This window comes from Uranotaenia lowii, unplaced genomic scaffold (genome assembly GCF_029784155.1).
Source record: "Uranotaenia lowii strain MFRU-FL unplaced genomic scaffold, ASM2978415v1 HiC_scaffold_51, whole genome shotgun sequence".
In the NCBI taxonomy this organism is placed as follows: Eukaryota; Metazoa; Arthropoda; class Insecta; order Diptera; family Culicidae; genus Uranotaenia; species Uranotaenia lowii.
Genome location: NW_026598434.1, coordinates 73701 through 95406, shown reverse-complemented (window position 1 = coordinate 95406; position 21706 = coordinate 73701). Strand labels below are relative to the sequence as shown.

Below are 21706 nucleotides of genomic sequence, written 5' to 3'. Positions count from 1 at the left end.
ATTTTTGTCATTTTTGTCATTTTTGTCATTTTTGTCATTTTTTGTCATTTTTGTCATTTTGTCATTTTTGTCATTTTTGTCATTTTTGTCATTTTTGTCATTTTTGTCATTTTTGTCATTTTTGTCATTTTTGTCATTTTTGTCATTTTTGTCATTTTTGTCATTTTTGTCATTTTTGTCATTTTTGTCATTTTTGTCATTTTTGTCATTTTTGTCATTTTTGTCATTTTTGTCATTTTTGTCATTTTTGTCATTTTTGTCATTTTTGTCATTTTTGTCATTTTTGTCATTTTTGTCATTTTTGTCATTTTTGTCATTTTTGTCATTTTTGTCATTTTTGTCATTTTGTCATTTTTGTCATTTTTGTCATTTTTGTCATTGTTGTCGTTTTTGTTATTTTCATCATTTTCATAGTTTTTTCTTGTTTTTTCAACATTTTTTTCTATTTATAATTGAATTTAATTATTTAAAAAAATGACAAATTTTAAAACCTTTTTTCGACAATTTGGCAATTTTAACCATTTTGATAGTTACAAAATTTTCACAATTTTAACCATTTGGATAAATTCTATATTTTTAACACTTAGGAAAATTCAGATTATTTGAGCCGTTATGATAGTTTCATCCATTTTGACATTTTTGAAATTTTTTACAGTTTAGACAATATGACAATTTGACTAATGTTGCAATTTTTCAGTTTGGACAATTTTGATAAAAGAGCCAATTTTACCAGTTTTTACAATTTTGGCATATTTAAACTATTACAACCATATTGACAATATTGTCAATTTGGACAATTTGGAAAATATTGACAATTTGGACAATTTTGACAAATTTGCCAATTTTGCCAGTTTTGATCAATTTGACATTTTCTCAATTTCGACTATTTCGACAAATTTCGTCAATTGTGTAAACTTTGGCAGTTTATTCAATTTTGACAGCATTGATAATCGTGACAATTTTTAAAATTTTTACAAAATTGACAATTTTGAGAATTTTGACAGTTTTGATAATTTTGGCATTTTTTTTTTATTTTAAACACTTATTCGATTTTTGAAATTTTTGATAATTTAACAATTATGAGTATCACCCATTCAATGACACTGACTGAATATACAAAAATATCCGTAGTGATAAAATTGACGAAAGTTGCGAAAATACCACAAAATGACAAATTTTTCAAAAACTTAAAAAAATGTAAAAACATTCAAAACAAAAAAAAAAGTATTTCTAAATTTTAAACTGTCTCAATTGAAAAATCTTGTAGTTGCAAAACGATGTTTACATTAGCTAAAGCATTCTCGACTATTTGTAGGTTATGTTTTGAACTAAATTATGAGCAGTGATTTTGCTAAGCATGTTAATTTGGTTGTCAAATTAAATCAATAGCACTGTTCAATGAGCCATCGTCGAACTGTCTTCGAGTCGGTTCTCCGAATAATTAGCTACGTTAATTGACTGACTACGGCGAGCTGTTTAAAAATTTAAATGCTGTGATATTAGCACGCCTCATGAAAAGTTACCTAGTGGTTTTTTTTCTCTTCGTCATAGTTTGGTAAGTACCAATATCACATGCGCAGGCATAACATTCGCTTGGCGAATGTTCTGTTAAGTTACTCTCGTTTTTATTTTTATTTGGCAACAATTTCCACTTAGAGGCGATCGTATAATCAGTTGGATGACCAACTTTTGTATTTTCGGTTTTTCACGGCTTGATGAGTTTTAACTTCATAAAATTAGTTTTTACAATAAATATTTGATAAGGCTTTAAAAAAGGTTTCTGTCAATTTTAAGTCTCACAATACTGAAATGTCATAATTCTGCTCTTCGGTAACAATTATCAATCAATATGTTAGATTATCGAACCACTGCCACAGTTTTTCCTTCGTTTCGTCCACCAGATATGTGAGACATTTTCCCCTGATTCTGAAAAAAAAAACAAAAATACAAAACAATATATGAGAATTTTTTTTTTTTTTTGAAAAAAAAATCATTTAATTTGGACGCCGCTTAGAAAGGATACTTTTTGGAACAGCCAACTTTCGGGTGCTCGTGGCGGAAACATTGTGGCTTCAGCAGGTTGAAGTAGGTGTACCCGATCTGGTTCGAAACCAGCGAGTCCGCGTTCTTGAGACAGTTGAAGAACGCCTTATCACAGTCGCAGTGAGATCTGGAATTCATAAAATCATATCCAGTCATCTTGAAACTCAGCTGGAGATTCTTTTGAAAGGTGAGCTACTCACCTGGTAAAATATCCATTATTTTTCAGCCGATCGTACCGTCCGCCGGCGTCGATCGACATCGGACACAAATCGTGGGCCCGGCAACAGTTATCGGTCTGATAGAAGAACCCGATGTCGTTCTCGCTCTTGGCATGGTTCCCATCACCGCACCAAACCGTCCCCGGATATATCGCCTTGATGCGGGCCTTAAACTGCTGAAACAGGCTGGCGATCGAAGAGGACGAATGCGATGGCCCGGTCGTAGATATCCCGTAAGGCCGCTTCGATGTCGTTGGTCCGTACCCGCCATCATCTGGTAGGTTCCTCAATCCATTGGGAGTTTTGACGAAATTTGGCTGAAACCGATGCGGATAGTTGTGGTGGTCTGAGGACAACTGAGCACGGTACCGATTTTGCGTACTCACGATGTACTTGTAGACGCCGAGTCGCTCAAGGACGTCCCGGAAGAAACCTGAAACTCGGGATGTAAGCCCATCAGCTCGTGGCGGTCGAAGTGAAGTGGTGCCGGTGCTGTCGTCGTCGTCATTGCCTTCTTCGGAATCTCCGAGAACGTTATCTGTGCGTTATCGTGCGTGCGTGGTTCAGCAGGTGAAAGTGAAGCGCCGTCGTGCGATTTTTTTTGGTGTGGGAGGTTGTTTATACATACACGAGAAAAAGCCGGTAACCGCCATATACAGAGAGAAAAAAAAACAAAACAAAAGAAAAACGCCGCAAACGGCGAAATGTGTCGGAAAAGCTGATTTATTTACACGTGTTTGGTTGCGTGCCGGGGCTTAATTGGGTAAAGCATTTACATACATACTGTGCGCGCACAGACATATGATGAAAAAAAACTTATGATGGTTATTTTCTTTTTCGATAGCGTGTACTCTGTTGTTGTGTAAGGTCTGACTAAGTCATGAAATAGGTAACATTCGGTAACGTTTTGGAATATGGTGAGATAAGTTTAGCCTGGTTCTCGAAAAAAAGCGGAAGGAATCTGTATTGTAGAGGCTTTGCTAAGCAAAACTTATTATCACTTAGATGGAGCATTATCTGCATATACCAAATAAAAGAAGTGCCTTTCGATTGGCAACAAAGAAATCCTTTTAAATCGGCAAAGCTTTTTTCCGGGAATTTAACATCGACGTAGCTAGCTCTACCGAGACATTTAAAACCACCCTACAACGTTTTTATTTTTAAAACTACAGCAGAGATATAATGTATTATGCCTTCAGTTTTACTCGGAACTCCTCTATTCGACCATGGCGTATTCACAAGACCTTTGTAGTTTTAATGTGGAAGAGTTATCATGCATTGATCGAGTTCTTTTATAGTTTCAATGTGGTAGAGTTAATACGCATTGGTCGTGATCGATAGACATCATCAGCACCTTCGCAAACTGGTGGGTGTTGGAATACTCGGCAATCGAAGAATGCTGATTACTGGTCGCCTCTATGGAAACGGAAGTTTTCTTTTCTGTCGGTTGTTGGAGCAATACTCTCTGGCTTGATTCACAGTCAGCTTCGAAATCGAATGTCCTAGAGCGATAGTTGCCATTGCTCTCGGAACCGTTCGAATACCTCGGACTTCTTCTTGACGGGATACACAACTGCCATCTTCTTCACAGAGAGAAGATTTTCTCGAAGAACAGGAACAAACAGCACATCTTTCAGGACCAATTTGACGCATTCCTTATTGACGCACGTAATTGTACCTCGATGCCAGGATATCAGCGACTGATCAGTGCATCAGATTGATGTTCTTCGTGCCTTTCATGTATCGTACCAATCATTTCAGCGCTAGCCAGTGTGATTCGCCAGTTTGATTTTGAAATCGTCTCAAGTATGCAACCGCAAAGGAAATATCGGTACGGACACACAGCATTGTGTAAGTGAGCCTGCCAAGTAGTTCACAATACGAATGACAGATAGGATTTCCTTCATTCTTTGGGAGAAAACAGCCCTTGTCCATTGGTGTCTTAACGTGGTTGCAATCTTTCATGCCGAATTTCTCCAACACAAGATCCATAAAAATTATAAAAGAAGATTGTGTAGGTAAAATTTTTGGATCAAATTCCAGAAGTGAGAAATTCGGTAAATTTATTACAAACAAAAAAGACACATTGTAAGGGAAGATTAACTGCAATTATTATTTTTCCATTTACAGAACAAACTGTTGACGAAAATTTAACGAATGCCTTCACTATGTTACACCATTCTCCCAAAGGGGGGACGTGTAGCTAAATAATTCAAACATGCCTTCCGCACTGGTTGCAACAAACAAGGATGCAATTACAGTGACAAAAATCAAAAAGGCAGATGGGGTTTCGGGCTTGACTCATATCGGTTCTTGATTTGGAGAAAATGGTTCACTTCCCCGAGGACCTTCATCTGAAGGTGTTTGGAATGGGATATTTAGCTTGATCTGACGATCGTCAACGATGAGCAGGTCTTCAACGTAGATAACGATATATCCCTTAGTTACCGCTTTGGAGAATCTTGGAATGAAAAATCTAAAACTGGACGTTGTTCGAGTTGCTCGCCTTTTTGCAGAGGAATTAAAGAAAACGGACCGAGTTGCAGATTCCAACTAGAAAAAAACCGGTTGCTTTTCAATGATCGAAACAGAGGACGGCGTTTGCTAAGTTCACGGGAAAGTGTAGACGTTGCCAAAAGAAGGGACATAAGGCCGAAGATTGTCGTGTCAAGCTTACGTCGGACGGATGAGTTGAAGCTAATGCTGCAAGTGGAGGCGATAGCCTTCATGACTGGAAGGAGTTTTTCCGAACGAAAGACGGGTGTCGTGTCCTTCAAATTGGATTCTGGGGCCTCGGACCACCTCGTGAACGTGAAACATTGTCGATAACCAGTCACCAGCATTCTTCAATTGCCGATTATTCCAACAGAAAAGCACGAGCATACGTCCTTAGGGGCCGTTCACATACCACATACCACGTGGACAACTTAGGGTGTATGGGGGTGTATGACCCACGCTGACCCACGGGGGCATTTGCCCACGCTTGTCCACGGAGAGGGGGGTAGGGGTTTGAGTCATGTCCACGTGGACTTACTTACTTCCAAAATATTTTCTAAAGGTATATAAAAATTAAGATATTCAAATCAAAATGTTCAAATTGCAAAGCTTTCCAGTTTAAGTTTAAACAATTAGTAGCCACTTGAAAGCAAGTGGTAAATATGGTAATTTAGAAATTAATTTTTTTTAAAATTATTTCATATCTGAAATGTTTATTCGTTTTTATCAAAATCAGCCATTTCAATAACAAGCAGCCAAAAGTAATGTTTTCTAACTGTCCAATTAGATTTTGAAAAAAAAAACAATTCCAAATCTGTCCACGTGGACATCCGGGGAGGGGGTAGGGGTTTTCCAAATGTCCACGGTTGTCCATGAAGGGGGGGGGGACGGAGGACGGAGGTAATTATAAACCTGCGCGTAAGCTGCCCAGAACGTAAGCTGCAAGGTAATTTACCAATTTTACCATGGCGACAAAGATTATCGCTAAGGTGGCCACTATAAAAGATGGTCTTTTTGTTAGTTTAAAACCTACCACCCCTCCGGCGTTACAGGGACTCCCTTTATTAGGCCTCAGGGCGGCTCGCTTACCAAAGGAAATCGCAGGGAGTTCGAACTTTGACCTCAGGAAAAACCCCAAATATGCACTTCTAGAATTTTTATTTACAAACTAGGTACCACAACAAATGCTCACTTCAACCAAAATGGTTACGGTACCTTCTATGGGTCACGCCCTGGTTGCCGGTCTTGAAGATGGCGGAACTTCGACGAGGGTGACGCTACGGCTAACAAACTCCTCTATTGGTCCGATTCCTACCGGAAACCGGGACTTTCCTTCCGGGAATCTCGGCCACGAGGACGGGACCAACGGGCTGTCATCGCAACAGCCTGAAATGATCTGGTTGTCACTTCAAAACTACGAGGTAAAAGAAAAAAAACTTGGTAGAAGCAGTTCTTCTGTTTAAGAACCGGGTAATCCACCAGGAAACCTACCGACGATCTGTCTTAATATGGAAAATGCTAGGGTTAGTGATCCGGAAACGGATCCAGATATATGTAGGTACATCAAGAGTGAAGCATTTTTCTGTTCACTTGTTTCAAGTTATAATGACCAGCTGGTGCGACGAGTTATTGTCGATAAGCCCCCAACGGGATTACTTAGTCAGACTGCTATGTGCCGCATGTGACGCTGCGATGACGAGGAGGGCCAAGCGAAAATACACTCGCCAACCCGTCTACCAACCATTGGGCGACGCTTACAGGATTCTCATGGCAAAGATACAAAGCGGGGGTGTGCCACAGGAAACATGCCCGAACATACTGCGCGATATCGTTAACGAGCTGTTCGCACAGCACGAGTAAGTCACATGGCCGAGGGTCCCATATGACTGGGATACGCGTGAAGAGGAGCAGATTTCGCTGGAGGTACTGCGGGACATTGCTAAGCACCGGTTCCGGATGGCATCCCTAACGTAGCAGTGAAGGCCGCGCTCATGTAACTCCCTGAAATATTCCGATCATCACCGCAACAGTATGTGGATGAGAGGGTCTTACCAGACGTGTGCAAACGACAGCAATTGGTGCTCCTGCCAAAACCGGGAAAGCCACCAGGTGACCCATCAGCTCGATATGTCTCTGGATACTGCTGGCAAGGTGCTAGAGAAGGTGGTCCAGAGTAGGATACAGCCCTATACCGAGGGCGTGAACGGCCTATCCGATAAATAGTTTGGTTTTTAGGAAAGGCCGCAGCACAGTGGATGCCATTCGACTAGTCATCGATGAAGAAGAGAACAGGAGACCGATTTCGAGCAGTGGTCACCCTTGACGTGAAAAACGCCTTCAGCGTCAGTTAGGCAGCGATTGCGTCGTCGCTCATGCGTATGAGGATTCCGGCATATATCTGTAGGATGGTGGAGTGTCACTTCCGTAACCGCCAACTATAGTATATGACCAACGAGGGACTGGAAACAGTGAGTGTCTTGGCAGGGGTTCCACAAGGATCGATACTTGGCCCGGTTTTATGGAACATCGTTTACGACGAACTACTGGGACTGCGTCTCCCCACGGGAGTGAGACTTGTGGAATTCACTGACGACGTGGTGTTCCCGGAATCGGGTCCATCAACCGAGGAGGTCAAGCTACTCGCCACACAGTAGCGATTGAGAAGATGGAAATTTGGATGCGCTCCAAGAGTTTGCGTCTGGCTCACCACAAGACGTCGACTACTCCTATAAAAGAGTGGCAATGGCGTCGGCAGCACTATCACGAGTCATGTAGAATAACTCGGCGATCCGCTGCAGCAGAAGGAGTGTCCTGGCGAGTGTGACCTCGTCCGTATCGCAACGGAGCGGCAACCTGGAAGGCAGCCTTGAGCAGGCAGTGCAATCTGCAAAAGCTCTGCAGCGTGCTGGTTATCAGGGCATACCGATTAGTGAGCTTGGTAGCTTCTGATGTTGTGGCGCGAGTCTGGCCTATCTCGGTCTTGTTAGAAGAAGATATCTTTTGCTACGAGCACAGGCACAAGCCTGATGTGCGGAAACATGCCAGAGAGGCCTCGATGTCCAACTGGCAGCACCAGTAGGACAGCTCGGAACGCAGCTGGTGGACCCATCGCTTGATCACTAACTTCGGATTTTGGATGGATCGGAAATATCGAGAGGTGGATTTCTGCATGACGCAGTTTTTGACTGATCACGGATGCTTCATGCAGTACCACCAGCGCTCGGTTTGGACATGTTACCTCGCCATTCTGCCCAACCTGCGATGACACATTGAGACACCAGAGAACGTAATGTTCAACTATCCGAGGTTCGAAGAGGTGCGCATTAACATGCTTGCCGGTGTAAGGTGACTCCTTCTGCGTATGCCGAGCTGCTCTAGGTACGTCGCGAAGGCTATGTAGGATTCCTACACCGTTGCAGAGTATCCGAGTAGCTGCCGAGATAAGACTTGACCTTCTTCACAGTCGAACTCGTAGGAAGGAGAGTATTCACGCCGCGGAATACTCTCGGATAGAGCTACTTCACATCGTCGACGGATGAGTCTCTAGAGTCGGTGTTGGTAGTATCGTAAAGCTCCGAATGTGTGCTGTAACAAGTGCGTGTCCAGGATAAGCTACTATCGATCGGCACATGGACAGGCAAAGAAGAGAGGGAACGTGTGTTAGTAGGATACCCCAGCTTTGGGGAGTATCCGAGTAGTGCCGCTTCCTACGGGGAAAACTACAGGGATAAGAGAAGATTTAAGAAGGGGGTAACCACTGCCGGGGGATACCCACGGGTAAAGAGGCTCTCGACGCCAGACGGGTCTCCTGAGTCGGTGTAGGATGTCGTCACCATCGAGAAACAATCGAGTCGTAGCTTTCAAAGTCCTGAACGTATGCCGTGACAGGCGCGAGTCCAGGACAAGCCGCTCTCGAGCTGGCACACGGCAGGCAGAAATAAGCCGCAGGACCAATAATCCTAGAGCTACCAGCCAAAAAGAGAAAAGCAGATCGGACAACGGTCGATGTAGACTGACCCCATCGGCGGCGGCTGTCGGATAGAGTGCGTCCGATTCCACGGTATGAAGCTACAAAGTTAAAGCAACATCTTCTGCGTAGCGGACTCCGTGGGTACGCCTTCGGGGAGTTTCCGAGTAGTGCGGTTTCCAAAGGTCGAAGCTGCGGGAATAAGACTCTACCTTCCTCGCAGTGGAAATTTTTTGGATATGGTCATTCCACGATCAAGGTATACACACGGGTAGAGTGCCTCTCGATGCCGGGCGAGCGATTCGTGTCCTGGTGATAAGTTGGACCTCGAGTCGTTAGAGGAGAAATCTCGAGTCTCCAAGAACTGGCACTGGCAACTACGAGTCTTCATGATAAGAGGTCGGATCTTGAGTCGTAAGAAGTGAAGTCGGATATCGATTCATCAAGAGGAGGGGTATACTTGTCAACCTCGAGTCATTACGAGGAAAGGCCAGATCTCAAGTCGTTAGGGTAGAGATCGGGTCTTAAGTCATACAGAGGAGAGGTATGTGTACGTCAACCTTGAGTCGATACGAGGAGGGATCGGAGCTCAAGTTGTAAGAGGAGGAATCGGGCCTCGAGTCGTGAAGAGGAGAGGTTTATGTGGGAACCTCGAGCCATTGCGAGGAGATGTCGCTACACGAGTCATTAGAGGAGAGTTCAGGCTTTGATACGTAATGGTGAGATGAAAATATTGCTGAAAGTGGTCTCGTTTATGAGTATTGCCTTTGAGCGCATTGGCGCGAATAGAACTCCCACTATTGAAATATAGTGTGTTAAGCAGTTCGAGGTGGGAACTAGGTCTGCGGTCCAGGTGGAGTTAAGGGATTAGGAGATACACACGGAGTATATCGTGAGTCTTCTGATTGTTCCCATGGACCCAGAGTAGCAAACTGGGGGGACGAGATGGTTTGCCGTGCTTTGGAATGCAATTCGTAAACCGGAAATCACCATCTGGGTTATGATCCTGTGAAGCACAGTCTGTTGTCTCCTGAGCCGATGTCCGCGAGTTCGAGCCCAAGAGTAAACATCGAACACAGTTGTACCGGATAGTTTCTCAATAACGATCCGTCAAATGTTACGTTGATAAAGTCGCGAATGCCATAAAGATGGTAAAACGACTATAATCGAAACAAAAAAAAACCATCTGGGTTATCAATTAAAAATAAAAGACACCAACGTGCCAGATAAGCTTCACTTGATTCGACACACGGACGGGCAAATAAGAGGCCCTCCTGCTCCAAGACCTCAAGTCGTTAGAGGAATATCCATCGCTAATTTAAAAAAAAATGAGTATCTCAAGCTACCCCTATTCAACAGCTAATAACTTTCTTGCATTATAAAATATTAAAATATGGACTTGACAAAGTTGTACAACGGAAAATTCCCTTCCGAAAATTTTAAAATTGGCACAAAAACTATTAGCAAGTTTGATTTTTCCGAACAAAATGTACTTGTTTTCCCATATTTAAAACCCTGAAAGTTAAAATTTACTCATGTAAACGTTACTCGAAAATTTTGTAAAAAATCATGGACGAGTTTTAAACCAAAATCCAGCTTTGCAGACCCCAAGGTTTGAGAAATTCAACAATGACCCAAAATCGACTCAGTCTAGTGGGACACCCTTTACAGTGAGATATATTTTGGTTGAAACTTTTGTTTCCAATCGACCTCAGAATTGGCATGATCAGAATTATGCATAACGTAAAGTGGTAAGCTTATTCACTCGACTAGACAAATTCACAGCTAATTCTGTAAGCGCTTTCCAATGGCTCAGCAATCCCGAAAGTGAACGCAAAACTTAAAACCCAATCGTCTCTCCAAATGCTTAGTTGCATAATCGATGCTAGCTTAATGCCTGACAAACCGACTACCTTACTAACTCACTGACTAACTAACCAACTAAGCTGCTAACTAACTTATTTAAACCGAGAATCACCAAACTAAGAGAGAAAGGGTTGTTGGTGGCATGAAGTGTCTCCGCCTGGTGGCTCAATCGTACGTATTATTTACAGAAAAACGAACCCGACACACCTGATTTTCCACGTGCTGGCTCGGCTAGCTTGAAACCACCCGTTTAAAACTGGTCTCAGTTTGTGTTTCATTTCTCCACGGATTGTTTTGGACCGGAACCGTTAAGCCGTGACCGGGCCGAAGGTTTGTTTTGGATTTGGTTTTGTTTGCTGTTTGTTTTTCGCGGTACCAAGGCTATTTTCTTGGTTGAAGTGCTTGCGTTTTTTATTGCTGTTCTACCACCTGTTACTTGTTACCCGTCAGAGTGCACAATTTTCACCGCTCAAAATGGGCTTGGTTTAACATGTGTTTGTTCTGTATGTACATACAAATTTGACAATTCATTTTATACAACTTACTTTCGGAGTGTGGTGTTGAGTGCAAAAAGTAGCTAGCAGGATTTCCCTCGTCGTCGTAGTCCTCGATTTGGAGCTTTTCAAGGTTGGGCATAAGAAATGGAAACAGAAAATATGTTATTCATTGGAAATCACAAATATTTAGGGTTTGCTGTTTTCAAGTTGACAGTTTGAATTTATTAGAATTGAATTTTTCAGAAAATGTAACATTTACAGTTTTTTTACTTTAATTTTTTATGTAAGCTTAAACTTTTTGGTGCTGTTTTTTGCAAAATCAACTATTAGAATGAATTTTTATTGTAATATTGGCTATTTTTCGGTCTAGGGATTCAATCAAATAACTTAGTAATTAGAATGAATAATTTACCGCACACGAATTGTATTTCCGCTACGATGATGATCGGCATTTGACGCGTTATAATTATGATTCTGTTCTGTCCAAAATTAAAAGAAACAAACGGCGGGCTTTGTGGTTCGTTGGTGTCTTTGCGGAACGATTTGATCGTTTGTGAATTTCAAGTTGGTTGGTTTGCGACCTTTGTCACTAGGAAATAATACACTCAATCAAAGGTTAATTAATTAGTCTCACTTCTTTACAATAGGTGTCTGGTTTTAAAATATCTATTGGATATCCGGTTCATGCTTTAGAGTCCAAAAAATCGAATCGAAAATAAACTGACGCTTACAGAAACGATCCAAAAATGTTTTAAAAAGTTATTTTTTCATTTATAGAATTTTAGAAGCTTGAAAATCGTAATCTTTGAGTGATAGGCTCTTTTGAAAGTCTTAAAGGATAGGTGTATAACTAGCAAAGTTCTATAGCATATCACTCTTGTGAAACTAATGTAGGTATAGGTATTTACTTTAGTTGCACTAGAGCGAGCATTCAAAGTTACAGTATAAATTGATAAAATTTTCTGAGAATTATTGCAACCGCTTTTGAAATTCAAGATCCTTATTCTTCAAACCGACAAAGTTAGTTTTTCTCATGGATTTCTGAACTTGTCCTTATACGGTTTTTCTACTTGCCAAGCTATGGTATATCGCACAGATAATTCCCCCACACAACAGTTGGTCTTGGGCAGTTTCTCTGGAGCAGTTTCTCACAGTACAGTGTACAGTGTAAGTCGTCGTTTGTAAAGAATTTATTGTTTCAAAAAGAAACAGTCATTGACCACTATTTATTATGACAGCAAAATTAGAAAAAAAGACCAACAGCAAAAAATGGAAAGCTAATGCCTTAGATATCAAACCACGATTTTCTATGTTCTAACCGAGAAAATTATGAATTCTTTATAAATCGAAAGAATATTGTTGCAAAAATTTAACTGAAATTTCCTAACCAAATTTCGTTAGTTATTTGGATTATTTTGTTAATATGATAACCAGTTCCATTCTTTAGGAAGTTTACAAAGATATATACCCCCACGGAATCCAAGTGTTTGACCGTAAATTTGACGCAATTAATGACGCTCTTTGCGAGATTTACACAGAGTTAAAAAATGTTGTAAATCTCATATAATAAGGGACTGGACATCCCAAATAATTCGTTTCAGACTTAAAATTAACAAAAAAGACAATGGCGAAATTCTCTGTATGGAAATCAATGATACAATTACTGAAAAACTGCCCTTTGGATAACTTCAGAAACAATTGCATACAAGATCGTTGCTGTGTAGCCGATAATTGCGAGCGACACTCTCTCTCTCGGTCGTTAGGCCTTTCCCCGTCGGTATTCTCTTCGTCGACATCACTACACGCATACACACATGTCACGACGGCTTAGCCTGTCTTGTCGTGTCGTGAGCCAAAGGGCAGTCAGTTAACGATATTCAGCGAGGCAGGTTGATTGTCTCCCGTTCAGCTGGTGTAGCGTAAATCTGATGTTCCACAATGGCGTATCCTGCCAGAAGATTTTTTTTGCTGAACGGGGGGCATGCGTGATTGCGCTGTTTGTATCAAAGTGTTTGTGTAGTGAATAATATGAGCTGGGAATCAAGCAATCAATCGGTAAGTCAAAGATTTAAAAGAAATTTGAAAGAAATTAGAAATTTGCTGGTGAAAAAGTGTTCGTTGATAGAAGCGCGTGTTCGAAGAAAATTTTCTTGTTGGCTGGGCCCCATTTTGTTGCAGTGCTCCCAAACGAGGGAGACAGTTAGCGTGGCAAATATGAATTTTTCGCCCGTGATTCAAATTCTAGAAAAAAAAGAATGAAAATAAATCCTTCGTCCGCGAGAGAGAAAATATGCGCGCATATTTGTGTCTCTTTAAAATACACAATGTAAATGTTGCTTTTTTCTGTCCTTTCTCGGTCGCCAATGAGCAAGGCTTGCACTGACAGACTTTAATTAATGGAAATGTTTTATAAGCAACAAAATTGAGTAGTTTAAGAAATTACCGACTCTTCAATTGGTTTTTGTTTGAAAAATTTGTGTTTCGAATTAATTAAGACTGAATTGATTAAAATTCTACTGATTCAAATAAAATGAATTAGCAACTTTAAAAAAGGTGGACCTCAATCCTATTTGGTTATGTTATCATTATTTAAAAAAGATCATGAAATACGAATAATTTTTATTTTCGAATCATTAGAGAAGTAGAATTTGGTACAGTTCATATGGTTGACTGCGGAAGTGGAATTTACATTCCACATGAAACCCCACGAATTAAGATTAACCAATCATTTTAAAATGATTATCGATAAACTAAGATAACTTATGGCAATGAATTTATTAACTTTTATTTGATTTTGATGAGTGATGGAAAAAGTATTATTTAGTCGATGAACAATTCCAAGTTCTAAAACCAAGTAAAATGAGACGTCGAGTTATAAAAATTAGTTAAGAGTTGCAACGGAAAAGTCCTGACGGAAGCTCCACGTCTCGAGAGTCGTTGGAACGTGAGGTTCAACGGAGGAGTCCGGGAGCTTCAACTGAAGAGTTGATACGGACAGTCTACAACACTTTACGAATTTTTCGTTGGATCGGGAGGACCAACATGAAGAGTGTTCTGAAGGTTCACTTTCTAAACTTTCGTTGGATCGGGAGGACCAACATGAAGAGTGTTCTGAAGGTTCACTTTAGTAATTTTCGTTGGATCGGGAGGACCAACATGAAGAGTGTTCTGAAGGTTCACTTTACGAATTATCGTTGGATCGGGAGGACCAACATGAAGAGTGTTCTGAAGGTTCACTTTATAAACTTTCGTTGGATCGGGAGGACCAACATGAAGAGTGTTCTGAAGGTTCACTTTAGTAATTTTTGTTGGATCGGGAGGACCAACATGAAGAGTATTCTGAAGGTTCACTTTGATAATATTCGTTGGATCGGGAGGACCAACATGAAGAGTGTTCTGAGGGTTCACTTTACGAATTATCGTTGGATCGGGAGGACAAACATTTAGAGAGTTTTGAAGGTTCACTTGACAAATTATCGTTGGATCGGCAGGATCAACATGAAGTGTTCTGAAGGTTCACTTTGATAATATTCGTTGGATCGGGAGGACCAACATGAAGAGAGTTCTGAAGGTTCACTTTACGGTTTTTTTATTTTACAAATAGGAGTTCCAATCAAAGGCCTAAGTTTTCCAGTCGCGATATGAGTTCCGACTGCAGCTTGATTGTGATGGATGTTCCAATCAAAGGTTAAGTTTCCAGTCGCGATGGAAGTTCAGACTGAAGTTTGATTGCGATGAGAGTTCCAATCAAAGCTGATCCATTCAACAACAAAAGATAAGGAAAATTAAAAAAAAGGCAATCATACACTACAATGTATGCTGTTACACAACTTAAGCAGATTGATAGGTTGTCGACCACCTTTCAGACGAATACTCGTGTAGAAGGATAGAAATGAAAAAGTCAAAATTGCATGAAATTCTCAACTGACGAACTGTTTCGAAGGGAAGTTTAACAAAGAAAAAGTGTAAACGGGCTCTCAATTTCTCTTTTAGAGACCACCCTTCGAATACTAAAAAGGTAAAGAGCGAAAATTTGGAAAAGGAAAGAATAGAATGGCAAGCTTTGAAACCGAAAGGATGCATTTTTTTCATTTTTTTTTATTACTGTGGAGGGGAGATGTGTAGCCGATAATTGCGAGCGACACTCTCTCTCTCGGTCGTTAGGCCTTTCCCCGTCGGTATTCTCTTCGTCGACATCACTACACGCATACACACATGTCACGACGGCTTAGCCTGTCTTGTCGTGTCGTGAGCCAAAGGGCAGTCAGTTAACGATATTCAGCGAGGCAGGTTGATTGTCTCCCGTTCAGCTGGTGTAGCGTAAATCTGATGTTCCACAGTTGCCTACAAAGAGCCAAGTTTGTTTTGTTTTCGTAAACAAATCAGAGACTTTCGTTTCGAATCCGGAATGTCTTACAAATATCAAATGTTCTAGAAAAATGTGTAAAATTAAGTAACACAACTACGCTGTAAGGTAACAATTTTTAACAAATCTTTTTTCTTTAGTTATTGAACTTTGTTTGGAAAATTTAACAAAATGTGATTTGAGGAGATCGTATAGGAAAATGCTGACAAGTATCATTTATACTTTGATTCTCGATTGATCCACATTTTCTTGCTATATTTAGGCGTGCCCATAAATCCAATAAAAAATTCGAGATCAGTCAAATCTAGCCGGGATGCCCAGATATTGTTTAAAACTTCCCGGATTTTACTAAATCAAATAAAATACTCCAACTTCTCTTTGAAAATTTTAAGATTTCGTGATCAAAAAAGATGTTTAATAAATGTTATAATGAATATAAATTTTTGTTTATTTATTCTTTAGATACGATTTTGACTCTGCTGTTGTGGTTCAATGAAAAATTTTAAATTTCAACTAATTTTCATTCTTTTTTTCTAGTATGTTTCAGAATAAAGTCTAGATTTTGTTCAGGTTTGCTCTATATTCATACAATTTTTCAAAAAATTTCGGCCGAATACTCGCTTGACCGAATAGTTTAAAAGGTCAATATTCGATATTCGGCCATGGACCGAATATCACTAATCGATACATCTCTTATTTATAAAATAATTGCCTGGTAAAAAGGAATTAATAGATGGATTTTGTCTAAGAATGAGAAAATAGTGCCTTAAAGTGTGCAATGACTTTAGGGTTGTAGACCAATTTGGAGAAGGCTCTTTTTCTGAAACTTATGAACTGTGAAATGAGAACTAGTAGGGCCAGGAATAGTCAATGAACCTTTAATCTTTCAAAACTGTTTGATTTTCGCCAAAGGTTAGGGTAGGGCCTTCTAAATAATGGTTCAAGTATCCTAAAGTCTGTTTCACATAGAATCTGGTCGCATCTTTTCATTTACTGCAGCGCCCCTAGTTGTCACATCGCGAATCTATTGACAGTGTTTTGATCCGGATGGTTTGTTTACTTAGTGGTGAAAATTTCATCTAGATTGAAGCAGTCAAAAGTTATCGACGATGGGACGCGAAAGGCGAGAGAAAATTCTGCACACTCACGTAGAGAAACCGACGTGGTCAGGGGTAAAGATCGCGAAATTCCTGAAATATCCAAAATCGACTGAAAATCGGTGCTGCAACGTTACCGGGAGGCCCTTACGATGAATCGAGCAAAACAAACCAGGCGTAAAAGTGGAACATATGACCGGAAGCTGCGAGTAAGGTAATTCGATCAGTTCACAATAATCCTGGAATCTCCTTGCGTGATTTGACGAAAAAGTTCAAGACGAACCACAGTACAGCTCGACGAATTTGTTTGCGAGAAGGCTTGCGGTCGTATCATGCAAGCAAACACCCCAACAGGACGCTGAAACAAAACTTGGTTGCCAAAACCAGGGCAAGGAAGTTGTACGAGAAAGTGTTGACAAAGTACAACGGATGCATTTTGATGGACGACGAAACTTACTTGGACAAATACCCGGTAACAAATTATACCTTGCGAAGCGTAAAGGGAATGTTGCGGGTAGATTCAAGTTTGTTTTCGCAGATAAATTTGCTCGTAAGTTGATGATTTAGCAAGGGATCTGTAGTTGTGGGAAGAAGACTAAGACTTTCATCACTGGGGACACAATGAATAGTAATGTTTACAAAGAAGAATGTCTCCAGAAGAGTGTTTTGCCATTCATTCGGTCCCACAAAGGTTCAGTGAAGTTCTGGCTGGACCTGGCAAGCTGCCACTACAGCCGGGATGTCGTTAAGTGGTATAAGGAGAACAAGATCGATTTTGTTGAAAAAAGTATCAATCCACCAAACTTTTCGGATTTTCGTCCCATCGAGAAATATTGGGCAATAGTTAAGAGCAAACTGAAGAAATGTGGCAGAACCATGAAAAAACCCGCTCAACTGGAAAAGTGGTGGAACAAGATGGCGAATGAGGTTGCCAGCAGTACTGATGGGTGAAATGATGGGTGGTATCACAAAAAAAGTTCGAAAATTCATCCGAAAAGCTGACGAACGATTTTTATGTATTTTTTTCCTTAAAGTGCAATAAACACCCTACAAAATGACATTTTTTTTGTACGTTAATGATCTATTTTATCCGACCAGATAGATTCTATGTGAAACAGACTTTATATCGTTCCTGAGCCGAGGTCCGATCAAGAGTAAACATCGAACACAGCTGTACCGGATAAGTTTTTCGATAACTGTCTAACAACTGCAACGTTGATATAAAGTTGCGAAAGCCATAAAGATGGTAAAACGACTTTAAACGACATGAAAAAAACTATTTTGTTCATCCCGCGAAAATGCTTCTACTCCTTACACAGTAAACCGAAATTACCGAGTAATTTTAATTTATTTATACCGAACCAGTTTTGTAATTTCGGTAACTGATGACTTTGACGTCAATTTTCTACCGAACTTCGTTAATCGATTCTTGACTTACCGAAGTTCGTTAAAAATTATGTAAACAAAGGTAAAAACGTCGAAGTCGGTACAAATGCTTCCATCGTTTTTTTTTTGGTCATTTTGTCTTCTGGCTCAATTTTAAGACGCCACCAAGAATTTAAAAAAAAAAATGTCTTCATATGTAGAAAAAACAGTAATCCGGGTCTATATGACCCAAACCGGCTAATGGTCCTTTTTTAACCATAAAGTAAGGTTAAGCCAGGAACTTATTGCCATGAAGTATCAGTTAAAAGAAGTATGGTTTTAAATGCCGCATTAAATAAGAAATTCGGTAAACGAGTGTATCATATCTACCTTCTACCAATCTAATTTAGACAAACAACTTAAAAATGTTTTTTACGATCTTTAATGTTTTGATACAATAATAAAAAAATGCATTAAGTTCTAAACTTGACATAAAAGATTCAAATTATATAAAATTTGAAAAATAATACAAACAAAAGACTTAAAAATAACAAAACAGAACTAAAAAATTATGTAAATGACAAAAACTTAAAAAAATAACACGATAATCGCTTGGGCCATCTGAGGCATGTGTTCGATTTCCATCTCGGTACTGGGTGTTAAATGTTTATCTTAAGTTGCCCAGGTTTAATTCAGCCTGTAAAACCTTGGTTAAGACGGTGTCTGTCTTTAAAAAATGATTATATCAATGGTATATTGTTAGTTGAAAGTTAAAAATAAAATGGAGAGGAAACCGTTCGATTTTGGCGCGAATGATTTTCATTCATTTTTCAGTTTTCTGGACAAATTTGAGCACGTTTTAGTAAGTTTCTAGCGTGCGCTAAGAGTTTGAGTTAAAAAAAAGGTTTTTTATTCTTGAAACAATCGTAAATATATACAGAGCAGTGTATGCAATGTTCCTAATCAAGACTTTGTTAGTATAAAGTAATGGTTATATAATGCATTGGAATAATACGTAGGAATCTGTTTTGGATTATCGTTCAAATCAAATTGGAAAAAAAATAAAAATTCATTAACTACCAACTTGCACAGAAAAACTTACAAGTTAAGAGTTGAAAATCAGCAGTAAAAAGAAAAACTAATTTTGATTAGGTAAATTTTTATAGGTCTTTATAGATAACCTTATTTAAGTTTCACCTAAAGATTGGTGTATAAACGTTACTCTCATTACTACTTCCCTGATACTCTCTGTTTAATTGTCTTTTTATTTACCAAAGCATTAGCCTGAACTCGTAGTGGGATTCGATCCATGTCACTGTGATAGTCCTAAGCCTTAGTCACTGAGCCATTAGCACGTTTCTGTATCTACGTTGCTTATTATTAATTGAGCATGATTCCAATGTTTCAAATATATTACATTACATTCTCTTTTAGAAACTCTCATTCAGAAGTCACTTACAAGAAACGCACACACACATCACTTCAACAAATTTCAAATTCATTAACGAGATCCTAAAATTCTCTCACGGCAATTTGGCAGTATGTCCTTCTAAAAGTCACTTACAGCGCACATAAAGATCCCTTCAGGAACTTTCATGTTCGGAATTGAGTACACGTAATTCACTCAATTGAATTGGGCAGTTAAAAGCACTCGAACACACTATCAATATCACTCACCACGATATTCCCAAAGAGGCCTCCACTTGCATCTCCATAACCATCGGGCCCCAGCACTTCCTCCCGGAACAGCAGCTCCAGATCCACATTCTCATCCAGATCCCGAAAATCTCTTATGGCACTATGAGCCGGCTCCAGGAAGCTGTAATTCTTCATCCCGAAATGCTTCATCTGCACCACCACAGTACCAGTGCCCTCGTTATCCCCCTTATTACTTTTACGATGGCTGTTGGAATCTTCCTTAATAGATAATTTAGAGCTGTTGGATTTGACGGGTGACATTGTTGTCATGATCGTCACCTCATCACCAACGGCAGAACTATTATTCACTGTCACATTTGTCACAACTTGGCTTCCGGATTTGATCGTTCCGGGGAGATCCGGTAAGGGATCCGCCACTATCAGCGTCATTTGCAGCAAGTCCAGCGTAACGATCGCTGCTATGATAACTCCCAAATGCCACCTACGACGATGCTTGGCCCGGTAACTGCATATCATTTTGACACCAATCCCATTCATCATCTTTCCGGTTCGAGAAGCAGAACCAAACTGATCTCACTCCGAACTCCAGTAGTGGTAAACTTCTGCGACTCTGTAACTTCGAACCAGCAATGGAATGGCACCGATCATAGCTCGAATGGAACCTGTCGCTCAATTGCCCTCGATTAATGATCATTCACTTAGAGATATCTCGATCGGGGCAGAACAATTCGGGAAATTTGCTACCCCACTTTTCCGAGCGATCGATAGGCACTCGATAGACAAATGCTGCTACCCACTTGTTTTTCGAAATATCACTAACTGCCCTTATCCCACTTTGGAGCGCGCACTAATCGACTTCCAACTACCAGAGGAGATTATCGGAACAAATTCTTTTCTAAACGATTGAAGCCACGTGCTTGCTCTTTTCAGAACACGTCCATCGATCTTCAACGCCTCGATAGAACTCTCACACGTATTACAGAGAGACCTCAGAAATTAGCTTCCGCTTGCAAGTATTATCTTCAATGATTTATGAATCGAATTTTGCTCGATCATCACCTTCGATCGACTGATTGCGGAACACAGAAACAAAAGAACCAAACCACTAACCCCTGCCCAAGAAAAGATCGATTCGTTTCGGCGAGGTGTGACCCCCCTCGACAAGATCGCGGGCGCACTCATTCACAAGAAGTTTCACTCAAGATTATTTCCGCGTTTTCTGCAGTGGCGATGGTCACTCAACTTTGACTTCTTCGCGATTCTGAAACAGTGCAACCCCTAAGCGAAGCGAAAACGATCGATCCGCTGGGCTCGGTGGATGAAATTGGACTAGCGCAGAAGCACCCCCCATGGTGGTTGGATTTCACAAGCAACATTGAAGCTTCCCATAAAAATTGTTGTTCTTTCACTTTCTTGCAAACGATCGCCGGTTAGGCGATGGAGCCGTTTTTTTTTTTGCTTTATGAATGGTGGAGCCGCCTGGTCTTGGTTTGGTCGTGCCAAGGCTGCGTTTGTTTGTTTTGAATTTTTTCTTCATTCTTTTTAGTCCGCGCTTCGCTCCGCTTTCTTTTGTCTCTCAAGAACCAAGAACCAGTTCATAAGCTACAAAATGTTTTCATACTAAGTATCAACCTCAACCACAAACATTGTCTTGATCTAGAATCGGCTACCCAAGAAGGTGTTAAACGGTTTGTAACACTCTTAGGTCGAAACAACGCTGTTAATGAATTATTTCTAGTTCGATTTGTTTTGGTTGTCTGAGAAATCGAATCGAACAGCCACAAAAGCCATACAGAACCAATGCGTACCTCTATAGGTCGTTTAATACCGGCTTAATTGTGCGTGCCGCCGCTATTTGCTGTGGAAGTGAAACTTTTTGTAAAACAGGTGTAAAAATGTGATGAAAAAATTAACTTAAACACTTTCTTTTTGAGCAATGTTCTGTGTGTGGATCAAGGTCTGCGAGAACCTAGACGTGTAATTTGCTAGTCTGACGCCGATGTTTCGGATAGGATTGAGATCACAGCCCCTAGAATCTCCGAAGCCATCGATCTAGAATTCATTTGAAACACTGTTCTCGTTAAGAAAAAACTAGTAAATAATAGAAATCTGCTGATCTTGAATTTGGAAAA

The 21706-nt window shown here is 40.2% G+C and overlaps 1 protein-coding gene across 5 annotated transcripts; it reads right to left on the bottom strand.

Annotated features, from left to right (window-relative positions):
- Positions 1-1546: 1546 nt before the first annotated feature.
- LOC129760216 (uncharacterized) lies at positions 1547-20875 on the bottom strand. Of its 5 annotated transcripts, none has more exons than XM_055757818.1 (6): positions 19593-20875; positions 11136-11208; positions 2648-2799; positions 2244-2578; positions 2024-2170; positions 1547-1926 (listed from the first exon to the last, which is right to left on the bottom strand). In XM_055757818.1, the coding sequence occupies exons 1-6, from the start codon at positions 20112-20114 to the stop codon at positions 1845-1847; spliced, it is 1311 nt and encodes a 436-aa protein (XP_055613793.1). In that variant the 5' UTR covers positions 20115-20875; the 3' UTR covers positions 1547-1844. The 5 variants fall into 5 exon arrangements, with proteins under 5 accessions (XP_055613793.1, XP_055613795.1, XP_055613796.1 ...); XM_055757820.1 differs by having other exon boundaries at positions 2244-2799; positions 19593-20079; positions 20634-20875; XM_055757821.1 differs by having other exon boundaries at positions 2244-2799; positions 19593-20079; positions 20678-20875.
- Between the last annotated feature and the right edge of the window lie 831 nt (positions 20876-21706).